Source organism: Mastigoproctus giganteus, chromosome 12 (genome assembly GCF_048544385.1).
Source record: "Mastigoproctus giganteus isolate SK-2022 chromosome 12, ASM4854438v1, whole genome shotgun sequence".
NCBI classification, from domain to species: Eukaryota; Metazoa; Arthropoda; class Arachnida; order Uropygi; family Thelyphonidae; genus Mastigoproctus; species Mastigoproctus giganteus.
This window is the reverse complement of record NC_143586.1, coordinates 32,795,234-32,821,201: the sequence shown is the minus strand read 5'-3', so window position 1 is coordinate 32,821,201 and position 25,968 is coordinate 32,795,234. Positions and strand designations below refer to the sequence as shown.

General features: G+C 36.4%; 1 protein-coding gene across 2 annotated transcripts in view; it reads right to left on the bottom strand.

Annotated features, from left to right (window-relative positions):
* Positions 1-504: 504 nt before the first annotated feature.
* The window catches only part of LOC150076862 (multiple coagulation factor deficiency protein 2 homolog), a 73,323-nt gene continuing 47,859 nt past the window's right edge, over positions 505-25,968 (bottom strand). The window contains exons 2-4 of one of the 2 annotated variants that reach the window (XM_090386929.1): positions 12,361-12,633; positions 10,370-10,527; positions 505-994 (exon numbers count right to left, since the gene is read on the bottom strand). In XM_090386929.1, coding sequence (XP_090243055.1) covers positions 822-994; positions 10,370-10,527; positions 12,361-12,629 — 600 coding nt within the window. In that variant the 5' untranslated portion in view covers positions 12,630-12,633 and the 3' untranslated portion in view covers positions 505-821. The remainder of the gene's footprint in view (positions 995-10,369; positions 10,528-12,360; positions 12,634-25,968) is intronic. The other variant, XM_090386928.1, reaches the window with a different exon arrangement.

Below are 25,968 nucleotides of genomic sequence, written 5' to 3'. Positions count from 1 at the left end.
CTGGGAGGTGTTGTGGTTTTTTTTTTTTTTTGTCTGATGCCGTATAAGTTTGCTTTCTTGCATCATTTGCCACTGCTAATGCTATATATGTGTGTTATAGATATAAGAATACAGTATAATTATAATTTAAGTCATTGTTTGAGCTTGCAGATTTCATTTTAATTGATGCACCTATATTCAAGAGCACCACACAAAATCCCAGTCCCTTCCTTGACCTTCAATCTTTGAAAATATTTATCCCATGCTGAGGCCTGTTTTTGGTGTAATCCTGCACTTTCAGGGTGATTATAATGCTTCTATGACTGTGTTTGCATTTTCTAATGTTTTGAATTAATATAATTTTGACCACAATACAAGTAGCAAAGTACAGTAATTAAATTAAGTACTCAAATAAGATCTTTTAATGTAAATATACGTTTTTAAAATTATTTTCCGATATTCACAATATGACTTGACCTGCTGTATATTTTTTTATATATTCCCTCAATTAATATCCCTCTGATAATTTGATAACCACTTATTAGACAACATAACAACTGAGTTGCAAATTTAAAATCAAAATTTCTTTACAAAATATTAGTAAAAGTACGTTACTCTAATCTTAAAAACATTTTGAGAATGGGAATTTAAGAAGTATTTTTCAAATATGTTCATGCTAAAACTTAATTTTTCTATAAGAAATAATTTCACTCCTTTATAAAATATACACTTGTATTATGAATGAATAAGTAATAAAGTGCTCCTACACTAAATCTTATATAAAACCACAGTCACTGAATGAGAAGCATACGATTAAAGTTTTAAAAATCAACTCTGGTGACTTAAAATCCTCTGGATTGCTGTGCAGCTACAAACTCTGGATAATCAATGAATCCATCTTTGTTTCTATCATCCATGTCTAAAATTGGATCAATCATAACTGCCAGTTCATTATCTGAAAACAATTTATGAGCACCTCCTTGTCCTCTGGTGTCAGTTTGGCTGCTTTCTTCCACTAGAAAACAAAACAGTATTGCTTTGTGTAAATACATTTATATATTTGGATCCACTTAAAAACATTCAGAAAATTTTGATAGCAAGACAGAATCCCACACCATGCCTTCTGCTATAAATCACATCAGTTGTTGATGTGAAAAAGAAATTAAAAGGAACTGAGAAAGAAATAAAAAGGGAACTATCTAATCACACTATAAAACATTCAATCATGTCTTTCAATAAGCTATAAATATACAAATAAGGAGTCTTTCTTTTCTGAGACAATGCTGTTTGTATGAATATAAATGATCTGAATTCAAGTTAAAACCTTAAAACAAAGATTTGCACAAATTTAGTAGTAATTACAGAAGTTAATTACATAATGAACTTCTGTTTAAAATCTACTGTTCTGTTTAAAATCTAAAGCAACTAATAAAAAGCTGCTGAAAATTATTTGTGAAAGAGAAACTTTATGTGAAACTACAAGAAATCAGAATGGTAATTTTCAGGAATGATATTTGTTTCAAGGAAAATAATGATTGCTTCATAATATTTTTAAAAAATAAAAATATAATTTGATTTAAAGTCTACTGGATCAGTGATGTTGTAGAAGGTTTACCTTGTAAAATATTTAGATTGATGTATGTCGACAGAATTTTCTCTAGGCAATGCAAGGAGCACATTTTAGGCCTAAATTTATTGTCAATAGTTAAATATAAAGTTTGTTATGCTTAAATTTTGTACATTATCATACTTATCTGTTGGTTAGATGAATTTAAAAATATTGCATAACTAAGTGGTAACAGTTCAAGCAATCTGTACAACAGCTCACTCTTAACAATAGGCTTGTCCTATGTCACTCGTGATTCATGCCTAGTAACATGCACGAGGCAGAGATTCACAGATTTATAGATTAAGCCTTTTTCTATGTCTGTATTTTTCTTCATGGCGCTTGTGTCAGTGAGGAAAAAGACAGACATAGAAAAAGGCTTAATGTCAGTGATCTGAATAACAATTGTAGCCTGTTAGAATTTCAATGAGTATTAGCTATAAATGGAAAAAATAAAAGTTTAGAAAGCAAAATTGTATGTTTCTTTATTTGTAAGGATAGCATGTACTTCAAAAAAAATATTGACTATGGATGAAATGGGCATACCCATTTCATCCATAGTCAATACTTTTTTTGAAGAATGAACATCACAAGGATGAAAACATGTACTATCCAAGCCAGCACAATACCACAGGTTATCAACTCAGTATCCACTCAGCACAATACCACTCAGGTAAAACCTACTGGGATAACAAGATATTGCTCCATTATATATTGGCCAATAAATCAAAGAGATCTTAACTGAACAGTTTCCTGAAAAGATAATTTTACGTTACTTTTGCCAGGCCTAAGACCAATGGATTTTTGTTTGTGGGGATACTTAAAGTGAAGAATTTATAGATTCACAGAACAGTTCCACAACTGAAAGTGACTTTAATTAAAGCAGTAACAAATATCTCAAGCAAAATGCTTTCATAAGCTTAGTCATATCAAAGAATGTTGTAAAGTTTGGATGAGTAATGAGTAATAAAGATTTTTGACAGCCATTTTATTGTCATTTTTTGTGTTGGTTTCTTTATTTGTCATAAGACTAGTCATCCATTTTTTCATGGAGAAAAAACTAAGGCTTTCAAAAAAATAGCAATTTAATAATGATTCAAACTGCAAACAAAAAAAAAAATTTCTTCCAACAGATAACTACTGGAATGTGTTCCAATTTAAGACTGCTTATGAGAAAAAGGCAAGTGCCTTTTAATTAATTAATTTAAGTACTAGAAATGAAAATTCTCGAAAGGAAGATAAGAAAAGGACTAAAGGTAGATTTTATCAGGTAAAGAATGTTGCTTATAGAGAGATAATTTCACTGTGGTGCACTTCGTCAATGTACTGACAGTTGAAATTGAAAGGCAACATATTATTTGATGCTATATGTCAGGGGCGGCCAACAAGTTGATCATGACGAATTTAAAATGTATATAAAAAATAGATTAGTCAAAATCTGAATGTTGTTATTATATGTGCCCCACTGCATACACTTATTAAAATCCGTTGAACTACATGACTACTATTGTTGCCATGCAGCCGCTAGGCTTATCTAGTGAAAATTCACACAGTTACGTTGTAGGGAGTATGTGTAGAATTCTTATTTAGCTTACTTAATATTAATAACTGGACAATTTAATACCCTTTGATTTAAAATGAATACTACAAAAAAGAGCAAAACATATTTTCATCAAGAGTGGGAACTAGAATGATTTTTTTTTAATGATAAAAGAAAAATGTTGTTGTTTGATTTGCAATGCTTCCATGGCTATACTCAAAAAAAAGGAAATTTAGCCCACTCCATGGTAAATACCATTCGGATTTTCCGAATGGTATTTACCATGGAGTGGGCTAAGAAACCATTTTTACCATCTAGAAAAAATAAATTAAGACTTAAATCCAGATTATTCGCACAACAATATTTCTTCGTGATACCTAATTTACAATCTAAAGCAGTAACTATAGCATCATTAAAAGTGAGTCATCTTCTTGCAAAAAAAAGAAACCATTTTCTGATTTTCAATTCATCAAAGATGCATTTTTAGAAATAACAGATTCTCTGTATTCGTTAATATTGATGATGGTATATCAGGCTTAATGTCCATGTTTGCAGACGATATGAAGGTCGGCAGGGTTTTAATGATATTAATGACAGTACGCTGCTGCAACAGGATCTAGAAAAGTTGAGCAGATGGGCTGAGAGGTGGCAACTGAAGTTTAACATTGACAAATGTAAAGTACTGCATATGGGAAGCAGTAACCCCAGAGTAACGTATCAACTGTGTGGTACTACACTGACAGTGGTAGAGAGTGAAAAGGACCTGGGGGTAATTGTGCAGGCAGATATGAATTTTTCTGAGCAGTGCAGATGGTCTGCAAGAGTAGCTCATGGTGTCTTATCAATGATATACAGGAATTTTTCTAGCAGGGATAAAGAGGTGATTGTCCCCTTGTATAAGGCAATGGTCAATCCACACCTTGAGTACTGCATACAGATTTCGAAGCCTCATTTTAAGAAGGATGTAGAGATGTTGGAACGAGCTGTTGGAAGGGCAACAAGATTCGTGAATGGAACAAAGGGTTGCTCTTACGAAGAAAGGCTTAAGTTTTGCAAATTACAGTGTCTGGAGACTAGGTACCGGCAAGGTGATCTGATAGAGATGTATGAAGCCTTGAATGGTTTTAGCATGCTCAATGCTCATGTGATTCTTCCTGTTGCTCAGAATAATCACCTGAGAGGGCATAAATTCAAATTGAGGAAAGACAGTTTGAGGACAGAAGTGCGGAAGTTTTCCTTTAGCCAGCGAGTGGTTGATTGCTGGAATAAACTTCCATCTGTCGTTGTAGAAGTTGATAGCTTAAACAGATTCAAGGCAGAACTAGACAAACACTTGGAGCGAGTTGATGGGTGAAATGAGAAGGGTGTGTGTGTGTTGTTTTTTTTTTTTTTTGGCTGATGCTATATAAGCTTGCTTTCTTGCATCATGTGCCCTTGCTAATGCTAATGCTCTTTTTGAAAATTTTAAGAACAAAAACGAAATTAAAAGTGCTCTTCAAGATCTGCAATTATCTCAAAATACTGTGATGTGATGCACCAAAAAAATAAGTAAAAATGTGAGCGAAATTGTGTTCTCATATTGCTAGTTGTGTGTCCTCTTCTTTACAACTGGATGAATCTATAGACGTCAGTGATACAGCTAAATTGCTCATTTTTGTTTGTATGGTTTTCAATGATTCTGCCACTAGAGAAGAACTGCTGGGTATGATTTCATTAAAAGAAAGAACTAGAGGTCTTGATATATTTAACACATTCAAAAACTTTACTGAAAAAATTAAATTACTACTATTTAAGCTCATATCAATAACAACAGTTGGAGCTAAAGCAACGATGGGGCATCTTAACGGATTCATCGCATTGTGCCAAAAGGTTGACGAATTCCCAGATTTTTTGAGTTACCACTATCATCCACCAACAAGCGTTAGCCAGCTAAAGATTAAATACTAAAAGTATTATGAACATAGCTTTCAAAATCGTGAATTCCATCAGAGGACAATCTCTTCAAAGGAGACTTTTCAAAATGCAACTCGATGAAAATGAACCAGATCTGATATTACACGCAGATGTGGAGGTGGCTGAGTCAGAGTAAGTTTCTACAGAGATTTCAAAATTTGCTGAATGAAATTAAAAAATTTGTTAATCAAAGGGGGAGATGATTATCAGCAGCTACAAGATACAGAGTGGTTGTGTGATCTGGCTATTTTGGCAGATTTTACCAGTAAATTAAGTGATTTGAATTTGGAATTGCAAGGTAAAAATAAAAATGTGGGTGACACGATTAGTAGTATTTCTAATAAATATCAATTTTTGGCAATGGCTAAGGATCTTAAAGAAAAAAAATTCAATCATTTTGCAAAAATGCAAGATCATTAGCAAAAATATCCTGTTTTTGAATTTAATAGTGATAAATATGTTTTTGAAATTGAGAAAGTTGTGGATAATTTTGAAACCAGATTCAATGATTTTAAAACAATTGAAGACATTGTTCATTATATTTCTTATCCATTTAATGTCGACTTAGATACAAAACAAATTTCAGAAAAAAATCGCTGAGATTTTTCACATGGAGAAAATATTACTTGAAAATGAAATTATTACATTGTGAAATAATATCTTTCTAAAAGCCAGATCATCAGAAAAAGACTTTTGGAAATATGTTTGCCGAGAAAAGTACCCAAATGTAAAAAAATGCAGTGAACTTTTAAATTCCTGTTTTGGTTCCACATATCTATGTGAATCGGCCTTTTCGTATTTGAAACAAACAAAGATGACGAATCGCTCTACTCTTATGGACTTGCATACAGAAGACTACGGTTGGCCTTATCACAGCATATCCCTGACTTTGAAAGCTTGGCAGATGACATTGACACAAACTTCACATAAATTAAAAAATTTAAATACATATGAATTTAAAATAAGAATTCTGAATTGTATTTAATTTTAAAATTTATAAACAACTTTTTTCAGTATGTGTCGATTAACTTTTTCAACCATATGCAATGAAATTGCACATCTTGAGATGGTAGATCACGGCATGTTTTGAAGAAAAAAAGTAGATCACATCACAAATTAAGTTGGCGACCCCTGCTATGTGTGTTAGGGTTAAAGGAGAAACCATGCCATCTTTAATTAGCAAGGATATCATATACACAATTTTTGCACGGAAAAAATATTTCCGTGCAAAATTCTTAGGCAGACAATGCCTGCCTAAGATTACTGTATTATTTTAGTAATGAATGGGCCTGGAGTACTGGGGTCCATAGTTCAAATACAGATATATACAGTTATACCCAGTTATTTATTAACAAATAAAGTACAAATAAAATAAAATAAAATAAAAGTACAAAGACCAGTAGCTTTCGGAACGCGTGTCCCTTTATCAATTGATAAGTTAATATAAAATTTGAATACATTACAAGCAAATGTGGCACGTTAATCATGCGTCATTGTTGTAGCACGGACGTGTGCTGCTTTACGCCAGTGATCATCCATCAATAAAACGGTTGTTTCTAGGATGGGATGTAGACGCATGCCTTTCTGGCGATTTAATGCCTTAGGATTGTTTATTATGTTTAGTGACTCTAGCCATAGGCGGTGGCGAAAGTGTCGTGCGTGGTCCACTATCTCAAAGTCGCGCTTGGGGTCAAGATCGTGGTTGGTAGCCCAAAAATGTTCTGCGACCGCGGACTGGTCAGTTTCGGCAAGCCGGATTGCTCTGTCGTGTTCCGTGAGGCGATCCTGGAGATGTCTCGATGTCTCACCTATGTAGCAACTGTTACAGGCCCTACAGGTGATACGGTACACTACATTGCTGCGTAAGACAGGTGTGACAGGGGTCTTCACGCTGGAGACAAGTGAATGTAGGTTCCTACCGGGTAATTGCACACATTTGATGTTGTAACTTCTAAGGACCTTCGAGATACGTCCTGACACTCCTGGATAGTACGGAATGTAGGCGGACGATATGCCGACTTGCTTCGGAGGTCTTGGGTTGGATGTAAGTTCTTCTGCCTGTAACAGGCATCTGTTTAGTACATGGGATGGATAACCGCATCTGGTTAGGTCCGCCTTCACACGGGAGATCTCGTTACGTCTAATTGTGTCGGTGCTGGAATGGCTCCAGGCCCTGGAGAATAGGTATGAAGTGGTGAAACCCACATTTGGTCTCCAGAACAAAACTCTGGCAATCCCCCACCTCTTCGATCATGCAGTATGATTGATGTCTTTAGATATTATGATGGGCATCATGGCAAGACCCAATCTTCCTTACATTTCGAGGATACAGCTCTAAAACAGTGTTTGCAGGCTAGCTGCTAGATGGTCCATCAGACTGAACTTATTGGTAACTTTATAGGTGACTTCCAGGTCAGCTAGTGTGTAATCTCGCTGCCTCTACTCTGCCAGATAGTGACTGGAGGGAGTAAGAGTACTGTGTATATGCAGGAAGAGGGACAATGTCGAGGCCATGTTATGTCATGTCACCTTAATAAACTTCGGATAATTAGAAATTCAGAGTGGGCATTCCCTTTTCAATAACACAGCCTGGCAGGATGATGTATAAAGCATACATTTTTATAATATGCAAAAAAAAAAAAATGATGCAAAGACTACTTTGACATATTTTCCACCTATAACATTCAATGCCCATAGTGTTTTACTGATGTGGACAAAGAAAATTTGAGGAAAATCAAGCAATACAAATAGCTATAGGAAATTAACACAGAGATGAAAATTACCAACGGACATGAAAATACCTTTTGGGGCAATAAACAGACAACTTTCAAGATTTCTCCTTGTCATAAATTGGAAATGCTTTGCAGAAATTGCAGTTTGGCTAGCAATTCAGTTGTTTTCTCATCAATTACAAGCATCAGTTAAAAAGTAAATTTAAATCAAAGAACACCCCTTTAAAGGCAAACTGCAATTGCATTTGATTGGAAAATTGAATTAAATAGCATTAAAAATTGTTTTCAATGGGATGTCTCAGGCACCCAAACACCTACTACTCCCAAGGCATTTTGGAGTGAATAGTACTCTACCAGGTAAACAGAGTGTAATTTTGGAGGTGAGCACCAAAAAATACAGAGCACTACAGCAAACAAGCACTGAGTGAACCACTACAGCAAGCAACAACCGCAATGTCTAGTGCAGTATTGCTAATCAGTTAATTGGGCTGTATACACCAATGAGCCAAAACATTATGACCAACGAGTCATAATGCAAATTGAAGCAACTGCAGGTGAACTATGGCATGTGCACGGGTCGGGATACAGAATAAAAAACACCTGATACTGAGCTCTGTTAATCAGTGTTACTCTTGTTCTTCAGATGGGAAAGGCAGCGGACTTGAGCGAGTTTGACAGAGGCCAAATTGTAATGGCCAGATGACTGGGTCAGAGCATATCCAAAACGGCACGGCTGGTGGGATGCTCAGTCAGCTGTGGTTAGTACTTACCGAAAGTGGTCCATGGAGGGAAAACCCACAAACTGCTGGCGAGGTGTTGGGTGACCACGGCTCATCAATGCTTGAGGTGAATGAAGGCTCTGCTGGATGGTATGTGGCAGCAGAAGAGCGACTGTGGTGCAACTAGCCAGTAATTGGAATGTTGATGATGGGAGTAATGTGTAACAACACACAGTACATAGAACGTTGTTGAAAATGGGGCTGCGTAGCCGCAGGCCACTCTGAGTGCCCATGCTAACCACAGTTCACCGGCAACAGCGCCTACAATGGGCACGCAAGCATCAAAACTGGACCTTGAGTGATTGGAAGAAGGTTGTCTGGTCCAATGAATCATGTTTCCTGTTGCCATGTGGATGGCCGGGTATGTGTGCATCATTTACTTGGGGAAGTGATGGCACCTGGATACACTGTGGGACAGATACAAGCCGATGGCGGCACTGTCATGCTTTGGTTGTTCTGATGGGATACCCTGGGTCCAGTGATCCATGTGCCGGGCACTCTGACATCTACTACCTACCTAAACATCATTGCTGATAGGTACACCCTTTCGTGGCAATGGTCTTCTCCTTTGGCGGTGCTGTCTTTCAGCAGGATAATGCACCATGCCACACCGCCCAGATTGTTCGAGACTTGTTCGCAGAACATGAGGAAGACTTCCAGGTATTGTCCTGGCCTCCAAATTCTCCAGACATCAATCCCATCAAGTGTCTGTGGTTTGTGTTGGAACAGCAACTCTGATCTGTGGCATCTCAACCATGGACCTTACAGGAGTTAAAGGATCTGCTGGTTATGTGTTGGTACCAGATACCACAAGACACATTTAGAAATCTTGTAGCATTCATACCTCGCCGGGTACGAGCTGTTTTGGCTGCACGTGGAGGACCAACATCACATTAGGTAGATGGTCATAATATTTTGGCTAATCGGTATATTCTTCCATGGCAAATGACCAGTGAAACTTAACAATATTTTTGAAAGATATTTTGCTGGGACTGATTGTAGATATTCCTGTCAATACAAGGTGTGATATGTTTCATGCACAATGGCACTGCCAACCATTCTGGTCAATGAGCTCCTTGCTTGTTGACCAGAATGGTTGGCAGTGCCATTGTGCATGAAACATATCACACCTTGTATTGACAGGAATATCTACAATCAGTCCCAGCAAAATATCTTTCAAAAATATTGTTAAAATAATGTATCCCATTTAGGTAGCATTAAAGGGGGGGGAGGACTATTTTTGGTCAACATAGTTACCTAATGGACACCCTCCCCTTGACTACTTCCTGCGAATCATTTAAAGAGCTTAGTGTATGAATATTGCAGAAGTGTAGCAGCAAACAGAATGTGCAGTTGAACAGTCTGAACACAGCAGGAGCAGATTGTTCCAGCTTGAACATGTATAAGCATATTCTGCAGTCCCTAATTTCAGAATATGAGGTGTACGTTCAAGAGCAAGAACACCTCTGAACAATTATTGTAGAATTAGTATATGAACTTTAAAAATTAAGGGTCTTTACTTTTTGTACGTCTTTTTGAAAGTTCAAAATAATAACTCTGAAATAAAGTGTTTTTGGGCACTCATTTATATGACCTTTTTTCGTATTTTGAATCCTAGAATATGTCCCAAAATTTTTGCACATACTTTTGAAACACTTTGCATTTTATTTTTCCTAAAATCTTAAAATAAAACAAAGACATTACTAACTGAAAACAAAAATGTACAAATCTTTTAATTATCTGATATAAATCATTACAATTCAAAGAAACTTTCACTCACTGTGCCAATGAATAAGAGACTTGATTAGTTCACAGCCATCTAATTTGTTATTATTATCACTGTCATGCAGCTTAAAATAATGAAACTGAAGCTCTTCTTCAGACATCTTGGACAAGTCTGGCTGATCTACAACGCCATCAAGATGTTCCTTGATGTGTCTTAAGAAAAATATTAATTAATTTATATAATTATATCACCAATTAATAGTCAAGTAACAATGATGAAAATCCAAGTAATAAAATTCAATTAAGTAATTAATTAGAAGAATACAAGTGATTTGGGGTGCCTCCGTAGCCAGGTGGAAAGGAGCAGCAGTGCGTAGATTAGACCGGGGTTTGAGCCCGTCACCACCAAATATGGAGGATGCGGAAAGGTCAGGGAATGACCACCGCATATACAGGAACAATATGGCCTTAGTTGCTAATGCTCCTAAAAACCAAATAACAACAACAACAAGTGATTTGGATTGGTTATCTTTAAGTATTTGCATTATATGTTTAAAGTCAAAATAACTTTTGAAATGTCAAAATTATGAAAGGTTAATGAAAAGTCAAAATCAAAATTTATAACTATTGTTAATATTCAGATAAATATTAACAATAGTTACAAGCAAAGCCAACTCACACATTTCAATGAGACAGAAAGAAATTCTGCCCTTAATTTACATCCTAGTGCATGGGATCAAAATTGCCATGAAACATTGTTTTAACCTTCACCTATCCAACCGTAACTCATGTTTCAAGAAAAGCCATTTTTGGTTACTCTTTTTAAACTTCAATAAACTAATACATATCTAGCTGCGAGCAACAAAGTTTAAAAAAAAAAAAAAAGAAGAAAAGCTACAGACATAATTTAAGAAAGGTTGAGAGTCTCTGTTTTAATTTTTACATAATAATAGCTCTTGGAATAACAATATACATATGCATATTGTTCTGTTCTAAACTGATTTTATGGTCTGAGAAAGGGCATTTGGTAACAGCATTTTCCAGAAAAATATAAAAATTATACTAAGTGGACTAAGGTCCACAGAAAAGCTTCTGAGATAACAGTAAAATTTTAGTAATATGGATGAGATTACAATATAATCTCAGTAATGTAGGCTAATGGAAGAAAGGATAGCCTGAATTAGTGGAAATTGTGAGTTACAGAATACAATGATAAGTAAATATTTTAAAGTTCTAGTTCATAAAATAATTTAAACAAGCAAATTTATTCAATCATTGGCAATAAACATTAATTTAGATGGTATTAAGACATGAACATGAAAAAAATAATAAAATTGAATGCAAAGAATTTTTAGACAATAAACTTTAATGTGCTAAATGTCAATAACTTTATAGTTATTGACATTTAGCACATTGTTATGTTTGGTCTATCATACACATTTTTTTTCTTCTCTTCGTATCTAATTTGTCTTTATTTAAAATTTGTCTCTATCCCTTTGTCAATAAATGATACTGACAAAGGGGTAATGGGCAAGATGTCAAAATTTGCAGATGATGTAAAGATCAGGAGAGTGATTAATGATCAGCAACAAGTGGCACTCCTTCACGACGACTTGGACAGGCTTCAAGGATGGACAGGAAAGTCACAGCTATATTTTAACAGAAATATCAACTTGTACAAATACCAACTTGTACGAAAATATCACTTTTTGTGTCCTTAAAAGAAGATATCTGCTCTACAACATCATTAACTTTTGTCCCTGGTCCTATTCCACCTATCCTTTTTTGCAGAATATATTTTGTCTATTTCTACTTCAAGGACTCAATAAATCATTTAAAACTGCATAATGTGGAGTAGAGTGTATAATTTAAAAATTTTTTTAATGTATATATATAATACAATATGTAAGGACATGTATACTTAAAAGTATGCAACCACTGAAACAAAAAAAAAAAAAAAAAAACCCCATCAAATTTGATTATATTTTTCTTTTATTATAAATCATTCTAGACACAAAAGTATAAAAATAAGTAAATATATCTTACTCTTTATCTTGAATATGAGCTTTATCCCTAAGAAGATTTCCCTGAGAGCTATCTTCTTGTGTGTTTAATGGCATAGGGCTTCCATATATTTGTGTATTCTGCTGATTCACTTGAAAATTATGAGGTGGATTTGCTTGAGGATCTCTCTGATGTGAATGATATCCCTGTGGTTCATTTGGTTGGTGAAAAACATTACCTGGTTGAACATGGGGATTAATGTGGCCAACAGTGCCAATCACAACCAACGTTGCACTTAGAAGTCTTATCATGATGCTATTTAAAAAAAAAAAAAAAGTCAACTGAGAAAAATATTTATTAGTTCATTAAAATTGCTAAATCATATAAAAAGAGGAATATGAATACAGATAGTTAATTTTATTATTTTATTGAAATTGCAATACAGTGCAACCTTAATACTAAATAGGGTGTTTTTTTTTTTTTTTTTTATGAAAACCCCAAACACGAAAGGTATCAAAACCTATAGTACAGTACAGTAAGTACCGTGCATGGGTTGAAGGAGAAGTATGGGGGGAGGGGGATGCCGGAAACTTTGCTCTAGAGACTAAACATGGGTTTCACCACTTCAAGCCTCCAATAAGCAAAGTGGTGGTGTTTCACCGGTTGATGAAAGTCATCTACCACCTAGAGTTGGGTGGGGAGGGGGAGGTTAAACTTTAGTACCCACATTGAGCTAATCACTTTGTCATAGCCAAAAATAGAATACACAATGCTTAAAAGATAACGAGTAGTGATTTTACTAAATTCTCAATTTTAGTTTTCTGTATTTTGTGCAAAAAAACAAGTGGCACAGAACCAGGGCAGGTCTACCAGAAGCCAGGGCCGCCGCAAGTGGGTAGGCGGCCCTGGCTTCTGGGATGCCTACCCGCTTGTGGCACCCTCCTGGGATGCCTACCTGTAACGTTGCTTACGGGTAGCAGTTCCAGTCTATGGGTACCTCCCTTATGGGCAGTTCCAGTCTATGGAGACATCTCCAGTCTATGGGTACTTCCCCTGAGTCCAAAGAACCTCTCATAATTATGGCTAAGGGTTTGCTTACTTCCTTTGCTGTCTCCTTTAATATAACTGGATAGATCCTATCCACCCCGGGTGCCTTTTTTATATTTATCCTCAACAATTTCTCCTCCACTTTCCTCTCAGTTATTATAAAATCATCTAGCTCACTGCCAGAGTTTACTTCACCTCTGGCATTCCCCTTCCTGAATAACTCCTCATGTGTAAATGTAGATGCAAAATACTTGATTAGTTTGTTAGCCACCTGAGCAGGATCCTCAACTGTTGAACCATCAATATCCAGTGGACCAATCTGATTCATCCCCTTCCTTCTAGACTTTACATAGGTGAAGAACGCTTTTCTGTTTTTCTTTGCATACTTTGCCAAGGATTTCTCATAATCTGCCTTTGCCTGCCTAATCTCCTTTGTGACTTGGTTACAGACCAGCTTATATCTATCATAGGCTTCCATGTCACCCATTAATTTATATGTATCCCATGCATTTTTCTTCTCTGCCATATGTCTCATTAGTTCATCTGACATCCATTTAGGCCTAAACCTTGAACAATATTTCTTAGTTGCCTAGTAGCTTCCAAGATAAGTTCTTTGAGTGCTTCCCATTTTGAATTTGCTGTTGGTAACATCATCAGTTGGTCCCACTACAGAATTTAAATACTGTCTCAGACCATCGTAGTCGCCTTTACGAAAGCAAAAACTCTTCCCTTTACCCCTGATGGTAGTTACCTCTGAGTAAATCCCACTTCAGCACACTGTGATCACTGTCACCTAGTGGTTCCTTTATCTGCAGATTCTTAATGCATGAAGAATCACTACTGATAATCAGATCAAGAGTATTACTCCCTCTAGTTGCCTCCGGAACATGCTGATGTAGAAAACAATCATCCAATAAATCCACAAAAGCCTTGTTAGTGTATGAGTGACCAACCTGCAAATTCCAGTCAATATCTGGGAAATTAAAATCTCCCATTATAAGACTCTCTGATTTACTGGCCCACTCTATTTCCCTGTACAGTTTCTTATTATACTCATCAGAGTCATTAGGCCTATAGCACACTCCTACTCTCAATTTTGATCTCCCAATGCTTATGTCACACCAAACTGACTCGACACTGAACTGTCCAGCGATGTCGACTGGCTTCATTTCCTTGGATTTTATGTGTTTCTTAACTAATAGCATAACCCCCTCCTCCCTTCCTATACACATTGTACTCCCCAAATTCCAGTTCTGCATTCCTTATATCTGTGTGACACCACGTCTCTGATATCCCAACAATATCTGCCTTTGATGTTTTGAGCAATACCTCAAATTTATTTACCAAACTCCTAGCATTGGTGTACATGCAAGTATACATGCACCTGTTCCTATTCTTAGCTACCCTAACACAACCCATGTGTTTACTTGTACCGCAATGATTCCCAGCAGTCTGAAATATCCTGCATCTTGCTTTCCAGGCTGCTGCTCATTCCAATAGACTTTACTGGGAGTGCATTATTCGCACCTCTGCCCTTCAGGCAAATGAGTCAATTAGTTCTGCTGCTAAGCACGAACTAAAAGCTAAATGGATTACCAATCTGCAATTTAGTGTTACTCTTAAAACCTAACCAACTGCCTATCCCACATACCCAGAAGTCGTGCTGGTAATCTGATTGGTTTTATACAATCAGATGATCAACGTGACTTTCAACACGGCAGTAAAGTAATTCATTTGAAATAAATACAGTACATGAAATTGCAGACACATTAGGATGCTTATCTGGATCTCTGTTTCATATTTATATTTTGCAGTTATAAAATCTCTTTTTCTTCAAAAGTTCTCTGCCTTCAGGCTATTTCAGGGCTCCATGCTTGTGCTATCTCTATCTTGTGCTATGCTTTTAATTCCTGTATAATTTCCTCTTATCATCCAATCCATCATTCCAATTCTCCTTCTCCCAACGGTTTTCTTCCCATACATCTACTTCTCATTCCCTTTCCTCTACATGCTTTCTCTTCTCAATACATGTCCTATAAAGTTATTTTGTCTCCTTAATTATTTACTAACATTCTCTCTTCTACTTTCCTCAAAATCTCATTACTCACTCTGTCCATCCATTTCACCTTTTCCATTCTCCTCCACACCCACATCTCGAAAGCTTCTAATCTCCTCTTTCCCAGTGTCCATGTTTCAGAGCCATATAGTACAACAGTTCATATTAATGTTTTCACCATTTGCTTTTTTAATTCCTTCATGAAATTTCTTCTCAATAGTTCTTTTCTATTACTAAATGCCTCTTTGCCCATTGCAATTCTTGTTTTTATTTCTTCCAGGATTTTTCCATTTTCTGTCATTAAGTTTCCCAAGTACCTGTATCTGTCAACCTGGTCCAATATTATTCCATCTAATGTTACATTGATTCTTCTTCCTGGCCTCTTTGAAATTAATATTACCTTGGTTTTATTGCTGTTAATCTTCATATTTTACTCCTTTATTGTGCTGTTCAAGATGTCCAAGGAGCTCTGTAATTCTTCATTATTAGTAATCAATATCTAGTCATCTGCAAATCTTATTGTCTTTATCTTCTCCCCTCCAACTTTCACCTCTTTAAAGCTCTTCTTTGAATTCTTTCATCAGTGCTTCTGCATATGAATCAAATAGTATGGGGGGACATGGAACATCCTTGCCTTACATCCCTACCAATGGGAAATCAAGGAATTTTTTCAAGAAAATAGAACAGAGGAAGCATTGCAAAAAATTTCCAATTCAGCTAATAATATGGCTACTATCATTGGCATTGCTGCTTAGTTTCCAGAAGTAAGCACTGTACAGAAAAGATTGAAAAAATGTCATTTCAATTATTAATTTTTTTCAAAATTTCAAAATTAAACAAATTTCAAAATTAATTTTTTCTTTCAAATTATGGACATAATTTTCTTGTTAACTGAAAGATTTAGAAACAGGAAAGAACATATAGAAATATTTAAAATATTTTATAATATTTCTGAATTTAAAAAAATGGTCATATAACGATTTATAAAATCTTTGCAAAGATTTACATATTAAGTCTGGTCGTAATGAGTCTGATACTGATGGTTTAGCATTATTGAAAAACTTAAGAGTACTTCAAAATTATATTAAAGACAATATTACTACATCTGAAGTTACAATATACACTGGTGTTCAAAGAAAGTGCATCACCCTTAAAATTGTAATTTTCGTCCGAATAACGTAAGTATATGGCAATATTTCTTACAGATTGCATCACATAGGAGTGACATGCATAGCTGATGATGTAACATTGCATCAGCTGTTACTTTCAGCTATATAAGCACGCTCTGCAAGAGTTGCAGTCATTCCTTGCTTGTGTCAGGATGGAGAGTTGATGCCACAAAGAAAGAGTGCTATTGTTGCTTTACGCGAGGAAGGATGTTCTTCCTGTCATATGCTTATAGAGTGTCTTGTAATCAGTCGACAAAGAGTAGATTTCTTTCCAAACTCAAGAATACTGGTTCTGCTGATAGGAAAAAAGGAACCGGACCCAAACGAGTCTCTATGCCAAAAGGACCGCGTTTTGAAGCACTTATGCCTTAAAACCGTAAAGCTTCTTCGTCTGAGCTGAAAAGAGAATGGGAAGAACATACAGGAGTGGTAGCAAGTGCAGTAACAGTCAGAAGATGCCTCTTCAAAAATGGACTTGCCCTAAGAAGAAGCCCCTCCTCACACAAAAAATTAAAAAGACTCGATTAATTTGGTGTAAGGAGCATGTCAAATGGACCCTCGAGCGGTGGAAGTCAGTTATTTTCTCAGATGAGAAGAAATTCAACCTGCATGGCTCTGATGGGAAACAAACGATTCACCGCAGATGTGGTGAAGAATACCATCCAGACTATATGGTGTCTACAGTGAAATTCCCTACCAGCCAAATGATATGGGGGTGCATTTCGTATTGCGGAGTAGGTCACCTGCAGTTTATAAAAGGTTACGTAAATTCCAATGGATACCTAGCTATATTGGAAGGCAAATTGCTGCCAACCATTAGAGACCATTTCAACCTGCCAAGTAACTGCATCTTTCAGGATGACTCTGCTCCTTGTCATCGGGCGAAGTAGGCACTTCTGTAGTTACTTTAGCTTCATTTCTGCATTAGAGGTTCGACAGTAAAGTGTTTACATTTGTTACAGGTGTAAAAATGGTTGGAAGAACGGTCGTCCATTACAACTCTTAGCTGGCAGGAAACAGCCCAGACCTGAATCCTATACAGAATTGTTTGCATCGTGTGGAATCTGCAGTTGCCAGAAAGAAACCAAAACCCTTTGTAAATTTCATAATTCATGTTTGGAACCACAAACTATCAGTTGATTACCTTCAGAAATTGATCTCAATGCCTCAACAGTGTGCTGTTGTCATCAGGGTCAGAGGCAGTTCAACTAAATATTAGTTTGCACCTGGTGAACTTTTCATTTTGTTTTCCATTTAAAATGATAAACTGAAGCAAACTGGGGGCTTCTGATAACATTTCGGCCATAATTGTCGTGTTTACCAAAACTGTTGTATAAAGGTTGCAAAAGCTCATTTTGGAATATTTTGAGAGCACCTGTCAAATATTACTTAGCTTTGCCTTAACTATTAATAAATATCATTTATTTATATTTATGATGCCATCACAAAAAAGGGTTAGAAATGTGAAATTCCTAGGTGATGCACTTTCTTTGAACACCAATGTATTTTTAAAAACAATTTCAAAGATACTTTTCCAAATATAGCAGTTGCAGATGAGAGAACAAAGGGGTTCTCTTACAAAGAAAAGTTTGTTCTGCAAATTGCAGCATCTGGAGAGTAGACACCTATGAGATGATCTGATTGAGGTGTATAAGGCCTTGAATGGGTTAAGCAGGGTCAGTTCGGATGAGATTCTTCCTCTTGCTCAGATTATGAACTTGAGGGTACACAAATTGAAATTGAGGAAAAACAGTTGTAGAATAGATGTGCGGAAATTTGCTTTAGCCAGCGGGTAGTTGGATGCTGGAACAAACTTCCATCTATTGTTGTGGAAGTTGATTGCTTAAATAAATTCAAAGAAGAACTGGACAAAAGTTCTTCTTTGAATTTTTGCGGATGGAGAAGTGAATGAGAAATGGGGTTTTTTCCTTTTTTTTTTTTTTTTTTTTTGCTGATGCTGTATAAGCTTGCTTTCTTTCCTCATATGCCACTACTAATGCTAATGCCAATTTTTCTGACTTCACCAGTTTCGGTTTCCTGAGGTGAATGGAGTTTTTCAAAATTAAAATTCATCAAAAATTATTTATGATCGACAATGTCTCAACAATGACTTTCTAATTTGGCAATAATTTCAATAGAAAATGATCATTTGGAAAATATAAACATAAATGAAATAATTAATAAATTCTCATCTCTTAAAGCAAGGAAACATAAATTTGTATAATTTTTTAACATTATAATTTTCCTTTTATTTTAGGGATAGAATACGATTAGTGTGATTTAGAATTTAAAGTTTATTTCAAGAATTTCAGAATGATTTTGTTATTTTTGTTTGTTGTTTCATTACATTATAAATGTGAGATATGTTGTAATTCTTTTCTTTTTCAATAAATTAATAATTATTATTTGCGCCTTATTTTATTTTTTAATCGAAATATTTTTGGGCGGCAAATTTGATTTCGCTTACTGGCGGCACATAGGCTCGCGGTGCCCTGCCAGAAGCTAAAGTAGATGATGTTGTAAAGCAGCTATCATCTTTTTAGGCCACAAAAGGTGATGTTATTGTACACATCAGCATTAATAATATTAAGAGTAGAAGACCTGAGAATTTAATTAACAAGTATAGAGCAAGTTGAAAAATAGTCATGAAACAAAGTATCTGCAATCTACCCAGATACGATAGGAGGAAGTATATGATGAGAGCCTTGTCAATGAAGTTAGCACTGGAGAGAGACTATGCAAGACTCACAGGGTAGAATTTTTCATGTTATGGTCTGTGCTCATTAACAGGAGAGACTGTTCTATAGGGACGGAATACACTTAAATGGAAGGGGTACAAGAATATTTACAGATGCTATCAAGGCATTGTTAGGTGTGTAGGAAAATTGCCAGCCGAGAGAGAGACATATACAGTAAACCCTCGCTAATCCGGAGTAATTGGGGGGGGGAGGTAATCTGGATTAAGTGATAATCCAGATTAGTGAAGCAAAAGGTAGCCCTAAAAGACAAAAAAACTTAGAACACAAATAAATGGAAAATTTAATGATAGTGCTGATGAAAATAAATAAAAAATATATCACTGTAGAGCCTTTATTTAAAACCTATAAAAAGAAAATACATTTATCCATCGATAGATGGGTAAATGTATTGTCTTTTGTCTTTTTATATATTTATCAGGTGGCGCTGGCAATGCACGCCAACGCCACTTGATCGTTACTGTGATAGAATAATAGGACCACTTAAATACAGCTTCTTCAGCAACACTTCTTTTGGCTTTTTTGATGTCTGTCTATTTGATAACTGCTTTTATCACTCCACACATAGAATTTTAAAGGAAATGTCTTTACAGATTCTTTTTGTTTTTTAATATCTGACACAGCCTGTTGGCCAATACCAAATTCTTCAGCAATTTTTTTTTCCGGGAACACCATTTAAATTGTTCTATCACCTTAAGCTTGTTAATGATAGTTAAAAGTAGTGTTTTCTTTTTATTTCACTTTTTAATTCTTTATAACTCATAATTATATAAAATATGTTTACATATGTATATACATATAAAGAAGTACACAAATGAAGTGATATAAGCAATAACATCCATCCTACTCAGAGTCAACAATGATATCGAACAATATGGAAGACAATGTAATGTATGTTCTGTCTCTCTCTCTTTGTGCAGTCAGAGTTACTCATCTGCCTTCCTAAATCCCGTGTATCTTTCAAAGTACTCAACTGTGAACAGAATTTTTCATATTTCGATCCTGATTAACTGTAATTGGATTAGCAAGGGTTTACTGTATATATATTTCACAGAGGTGAAAGTGATTCTTGCACTGCTCCTATTAGAGCATGCAGAAGCCTGAAAAGCAAGGTGTCAGGGATTTCAAGACCTGCTGAATGTTCCCATGAAACAAGTAAATACATAGGCTGTGTTAGAGTTACAAAGAGTAAAAACAGTTGCAAGTATACATGTACACAAATGCGGAGCACAGTAAATAAATTTGATGAATTTGAAGTACTGATCAAATCATCAAATGCAGACATTGTAGGGATATCAGAAACATGGTGTCACTAAGACACAAGGCATTCAGGATTTGAATATGGAGAGTACTATGTGTACAGAAAGGATCATGTATAACATGTACCTGTCTAGGAAGCACCATAAGGCCACCCCCCCAACTCCACATGATTCTTGGTGTTGACACAGCCTCTGTAAAGCCAGTCAGTGTGTGTGTGTGTGTGTATATGTCATGTGTGGGGTATACGTTCACGTTGAGTAACCAGTCTCTCAGTTACTGGGAGGTTGCAATCATCTGGAAAGCAACCTCCCGGCCTCTATCCTACAGACACAGACCCAAGCTGTACACTGTACACAATATCTATGAGAGGCTTACAGAGCTTGCCTCAGCAAGGCTGGGCCAGCCAAGAAATATAGAATTTTTGTTGAAGGAGAGGGCTGGGAGGAAGAAGATGGGGAGAGGGAAAGATCAGTAAGTGGTGAATGGGTGACATCTACCAAAAAAAATAAATAAATAAAAAAAAAAAAATTAAATAGAAAGAAAATATTAAATTTTAAAAAATTTTGTTGCAGAGAGTAGAGGGAATTAGAATTGGTGTTGGGAGAGACAGATGAATGAGACAGAGGCAGATATAAGGCAAAGGCACCCACCGGGAGAGAAGGGGCAACAGATCGGGGTGGAATAATAGGTGGGTAATTCAAGCCCTAGAATGGAAAACTGTGTAACGTCTGAGTCCTTGTTGGCAGGGGGGGGAATCAGAGGAACCTGAACATAGCAGGGGGAAACTTCCCACTGGTTGAGGGTAAAGGGGAGAAGGAAAGGTAAATAAGCCTGAGCAGGGTTAGGTCAATGTAAAATAGGAAAGTTAGGATAAGGGTGGTTTTGAGGGAGGAATATTAGTAGGGGGACAAGGCAGTTTAAAACAGAAGTGGAGCAGAACTGCAAAATAGAAAAGATCCAGGGAAGTCGTTCTCAAGGGTGAACAATTAAAAAGGTGCAGAAAGGGTTTGTACAGAAAGAACAAACACGACTTAGTTAAGTAGCACAAAAAATGAAAACAAAAATGAAGGTAAAGTGTGCTATAGGCTTAGTGAATGTGATGAGTATAATGAGCAACTGTACTGACATACGGACTGGGCCAGTAACTCAGAATGGCTTATAAAGTGAAAATTTTAACTTTCCAAAAAAGGGGTCTTGAGCTACGGGGTGCATATCACTATATACTTTCTAGTAACGGCTGACAGACTTAAACCAGTCTGTAAACTACTACACGGCAGTGATCATAATGTATCAATGTGGAATTTACCTAAAATTTGTAACTACTGTCAAAGGCCTTTTTCAACAGGCGGCTACAGAGTCTCAGTTTTTAAATTCTCTGCAGTGTGGAACAACTAATGATGGGGGAGGGGGTCCAACAGCAAATTCTAAATGGCTAACATTCAAGGATATTATTGTAGTAGCTACTAGGATTTTTATGCCAACTAAGAGATTCAGTTCAAGAGATATAGCTGAATGAATGTAAGATGAACTGATGAAACATGTAGCAGTGAAGAAAAATGCATGGAATGTATATAAATTATTATGTAATACAGATGCCTACAGCAGATATAAACTAGTCTGCAATCAGGATACAAAGGAGGTTAAGCAAGCAAAGGTAGATTGCATGAAGTCTGAGAAAGAATGCAAAGAAAAGCATCGAATGACGTCTCTACTTATGCAAACAATAGAAGGAAGGGGTTGAATCACATCGGTCCACTAGTTATGAATGATTTAAATGTTGATCATCCTGATCAGGTTGAGGACAAACTGAATGGGTATTTTGGATCTACATTCACACATGTGAAATTTTTTTTGGGATGGGGATGAGATGATTACTGAGGGGAAAGTGGAGGAGAAACTGTTAAAGCTAAACATAAAAAAGGCACCTGGTGTGGATGGGATTTATCCAATTATATTAAAGGAGGCAGCAAACCTTTAGCCATGATTATGAGAGCATCCCTGGATTCAAGGGAGGTCCCAATTGACTGGAGATGTGCAAATGTATCTCCAATTCACAAAGGGGAATCAAAGGGAGATTCCCTTTGATTCCCCTTTGAGTAAGTACAGACCTCTCAGTTTGACTTCTGTTCCAGTGAACACTATGGGATAATCTAGACAAGAATGCAGTTATACTGCAGTCACATCATGGATTTGTTAAGGGGCAGTCCAGTCTGACTCATCTAATTGGATACTATGACAAAGGAACTCGATGAAAAAAATTATTTTGACATCATATATTTAGATTTCACTAAAGCTTTAGATACTGTTGCACATAAAAGACTGCTATACAAATTGGAGCAGTGTGGCATTAAGGGTAAGTTGCTGCTATGGATAAAGGAATGTTGAGTGGGAGAAGGCAGAGAGTGGTTATCAATGGGCACTGCTCTTCTTTCGCTAGCATTATTAGTGGAGTCCCCCAGGGTCCAGTACTGAGCGAACTGTTGTTTTCTATATTTATTAATGATACTGATGAAGGCATATCAGTCTTAATGTCTAAGTTTGAAGATGATACAAAGGTTGCCAGGGTAGTTAATCACAGTAAACAGGATATGCTACTTCAACAAGATCTAGATAAATTAGGCAAATGGGCTGAAAAGTGGCATCTGAAGTTTAATATTAACAAATGTAAGGTATTTCATAAATCCTATGCCGAGCAGTAATCTCAGATTAAAAAATTAGCTATGTGGTACCACACTCAGGGCAGTGGAGAATGAAAAATAGCTGCGGTAATTGTGCAGTCAGATATAAAGTTCTCTGAGCAGTATGGACAGGTGGCCAGTAGCTCATGGGGTATTGTCTGTGGTACATAGGAAATTTGTCAGCAGGGGTAAGGCAGTGATTATCCTATTGTATGAGGCAATGGTTAGGCTACATCTTGAATACTGCATACAAGTCTGGAAGACTGATTTTAGGAATAATTTTAGAATGGGTACAAAGAGCAGCAACAAGATTAGTATTAGTATCAGTATTGGCAAATTATGCAAGAAAGCAAGCTTATACAACATGCAAAAAAAACCTTTCCTATTTCACCTATCTATTTTCTCCAATAGTCTGGCTAGTTCTTCCTTGAATTTATTTAAGCAATCCACTTCCACAACAACAGACGGACATTTGTTTCAGCAATCAACCACCTGCTGGCTAAAGGTAAACATCTGCACATCTATTCTGCAACCATCCTTTCTCAATTTTGAATTTATGCCCCCTAATGTGCATAGTCGGGGCAAGAGAGCTCAGATCCCATTCAACATTGGTGAGCTCGATGGGATCTGAGCAAGATTCCATCAGCTTTGAGCTTGCTCAATCCATTGAAAGCCTTAAACACTTCAATCAGAAAACCTCATAGGTGCCTAGTCTCCAGATGCTGCACTTTGCAGAACTGAAGCCTTTTTATTTTTAGTAAGGGCACCCTTTCGTTCCCTTCACCAATCTCATTGCCCTTCTCTGTTCCAGCAGCTCTACATCCTTCCAAAAAGGCCTCTAGACCTATATGCAATATTCATGTGGCCTGACCATTGCATTTTCAATGAAATAATCACACTGTTATCACTGCTAGCAAAATTACTGTATATCACTGACTAAACCCATGGCCTTTCCTGGCAGCACTGCTCAAAGAACTTCATACTGCCTGCATGTCGGGTTACTCAAAGTACTGCATATGGGATTACTGCTACCCATATACAGTAGTTTGCAATTGTTAGCATTAAACTTCAATTGCCATTTCTCAGCCCATCTGCCTAATTTTTTAGATTCTGTTGCAGTACCATACCACCATCATTGTCATTAACCACCTGCCAACCTTTGTATCATCTGCAAACTTGGACATTAAGCCTGATATGACTTCATCAATATCATTAATAAATATAGAAAACAACAACGGTCCCTGCAATGAACCCTGGGGAACTCTATTAATAACATTAGTCCACAGAGACCAGTGTCCATTGATAACCACTCTTTGTCTATTACCACTAACAGATTGATGTCCTCCCCAGGAAAGGCTTCAGTTTAACAAATTGAGTTTGGGGATCTAAAAGGAGATCTGATTGAGGTGTTTCAGTAAGCTGGTATTGATGGCATCCTTCCTCTTGTTCAGACTGCACACACAAGGAGACAAATTCAAATTGAGGAAGGTTGGCTGCAAGTCAGATGTGTGGAAATTTGCCTTCAGCAAGAGGTTGGTTGGTTGGTTGTTGGAACAAACTCCCATCTAATGTGGTGGAGATCTGCAGTTTAAATAAATTCAACAAAAAACTAAATAAATCGTTAGTGGGGGTGGATAGGTAAAATGGAAAGTGTTGACTTTTTTTTTTTTTTTTTTTTGGCTGATGCTATATAAGCTTTAATGCATCATTTGCCACTGATACTAATAAAAATAATAATTTGTTTTCCCGCTTTATGTCTTATTCATGAAATAGAAGAGATCTTAATCATTCATTTTATCCAATCCCTTCAGTACTTTAATATATCTGAATGAGATCTCTCCTTTAGATATCTAGTTGTCAAACTTTGTAATCTGCATCTTCGTATCACTGGTATTGTTGGAATCATTTTTGAATTTTATAATTATGTCAATCATATATATAAAAACAGTAGTGTACTTATAAATAGCAGCATTCTGCTGATACGTCCAGAACCCAAAAATTTTACAAAGAAGAATGCTAATCAAGATAGCATAACAAAATATTGTTCAAGGTTTAGGCCTAAAAAAAAAAGGTAAATTGCAGCCATTATCAACCCACTGCAGGACAGAAGACTCCTCAACAATTCATGCAGAGGAAAATGGACATTAATCTGCTATGCTTGTCCAGTGTGGGTTGGCTGATTGACCGTATTTAGCAGTCAGGGGCTTGAACCCCAGTCTACTCAAACAGCATGTGCTACTACACTCCTGCTCCTGACCACTCGGCTACGGAGGCCTCAGATTAACTAATGAGACTTGTGGCAGAGAAGAAAAATGCATGGGATGCATATAAATTATCAGGTGACACAGAAGCCTATGGCATATATAAGCTAGTCTGTAATCAAGTCACAAAGGAGGTTAGGCAGGCGAAGGCAGATTATGAGAAATCTTTGGCAAAGGATGCAAAGAAAAACAGCAAAGATTTATTTACTTATATAAACTCTAAAAAGAAAGGGGATGAACCAGATATTGATATCGGTGGTTCGACTGTTGATGATCCTGCTCAGATAGCAAACAAACTGAATGAGTATTTTGCATCTACATTCACACATGAGGAGTTATTAAGGAAGGAAAATGCCAGAAGATTATCAAATTGTAGCAGGGTGCTTAATGATTTTGTAATAACTGAGAGCAAAGTGGAGGAAA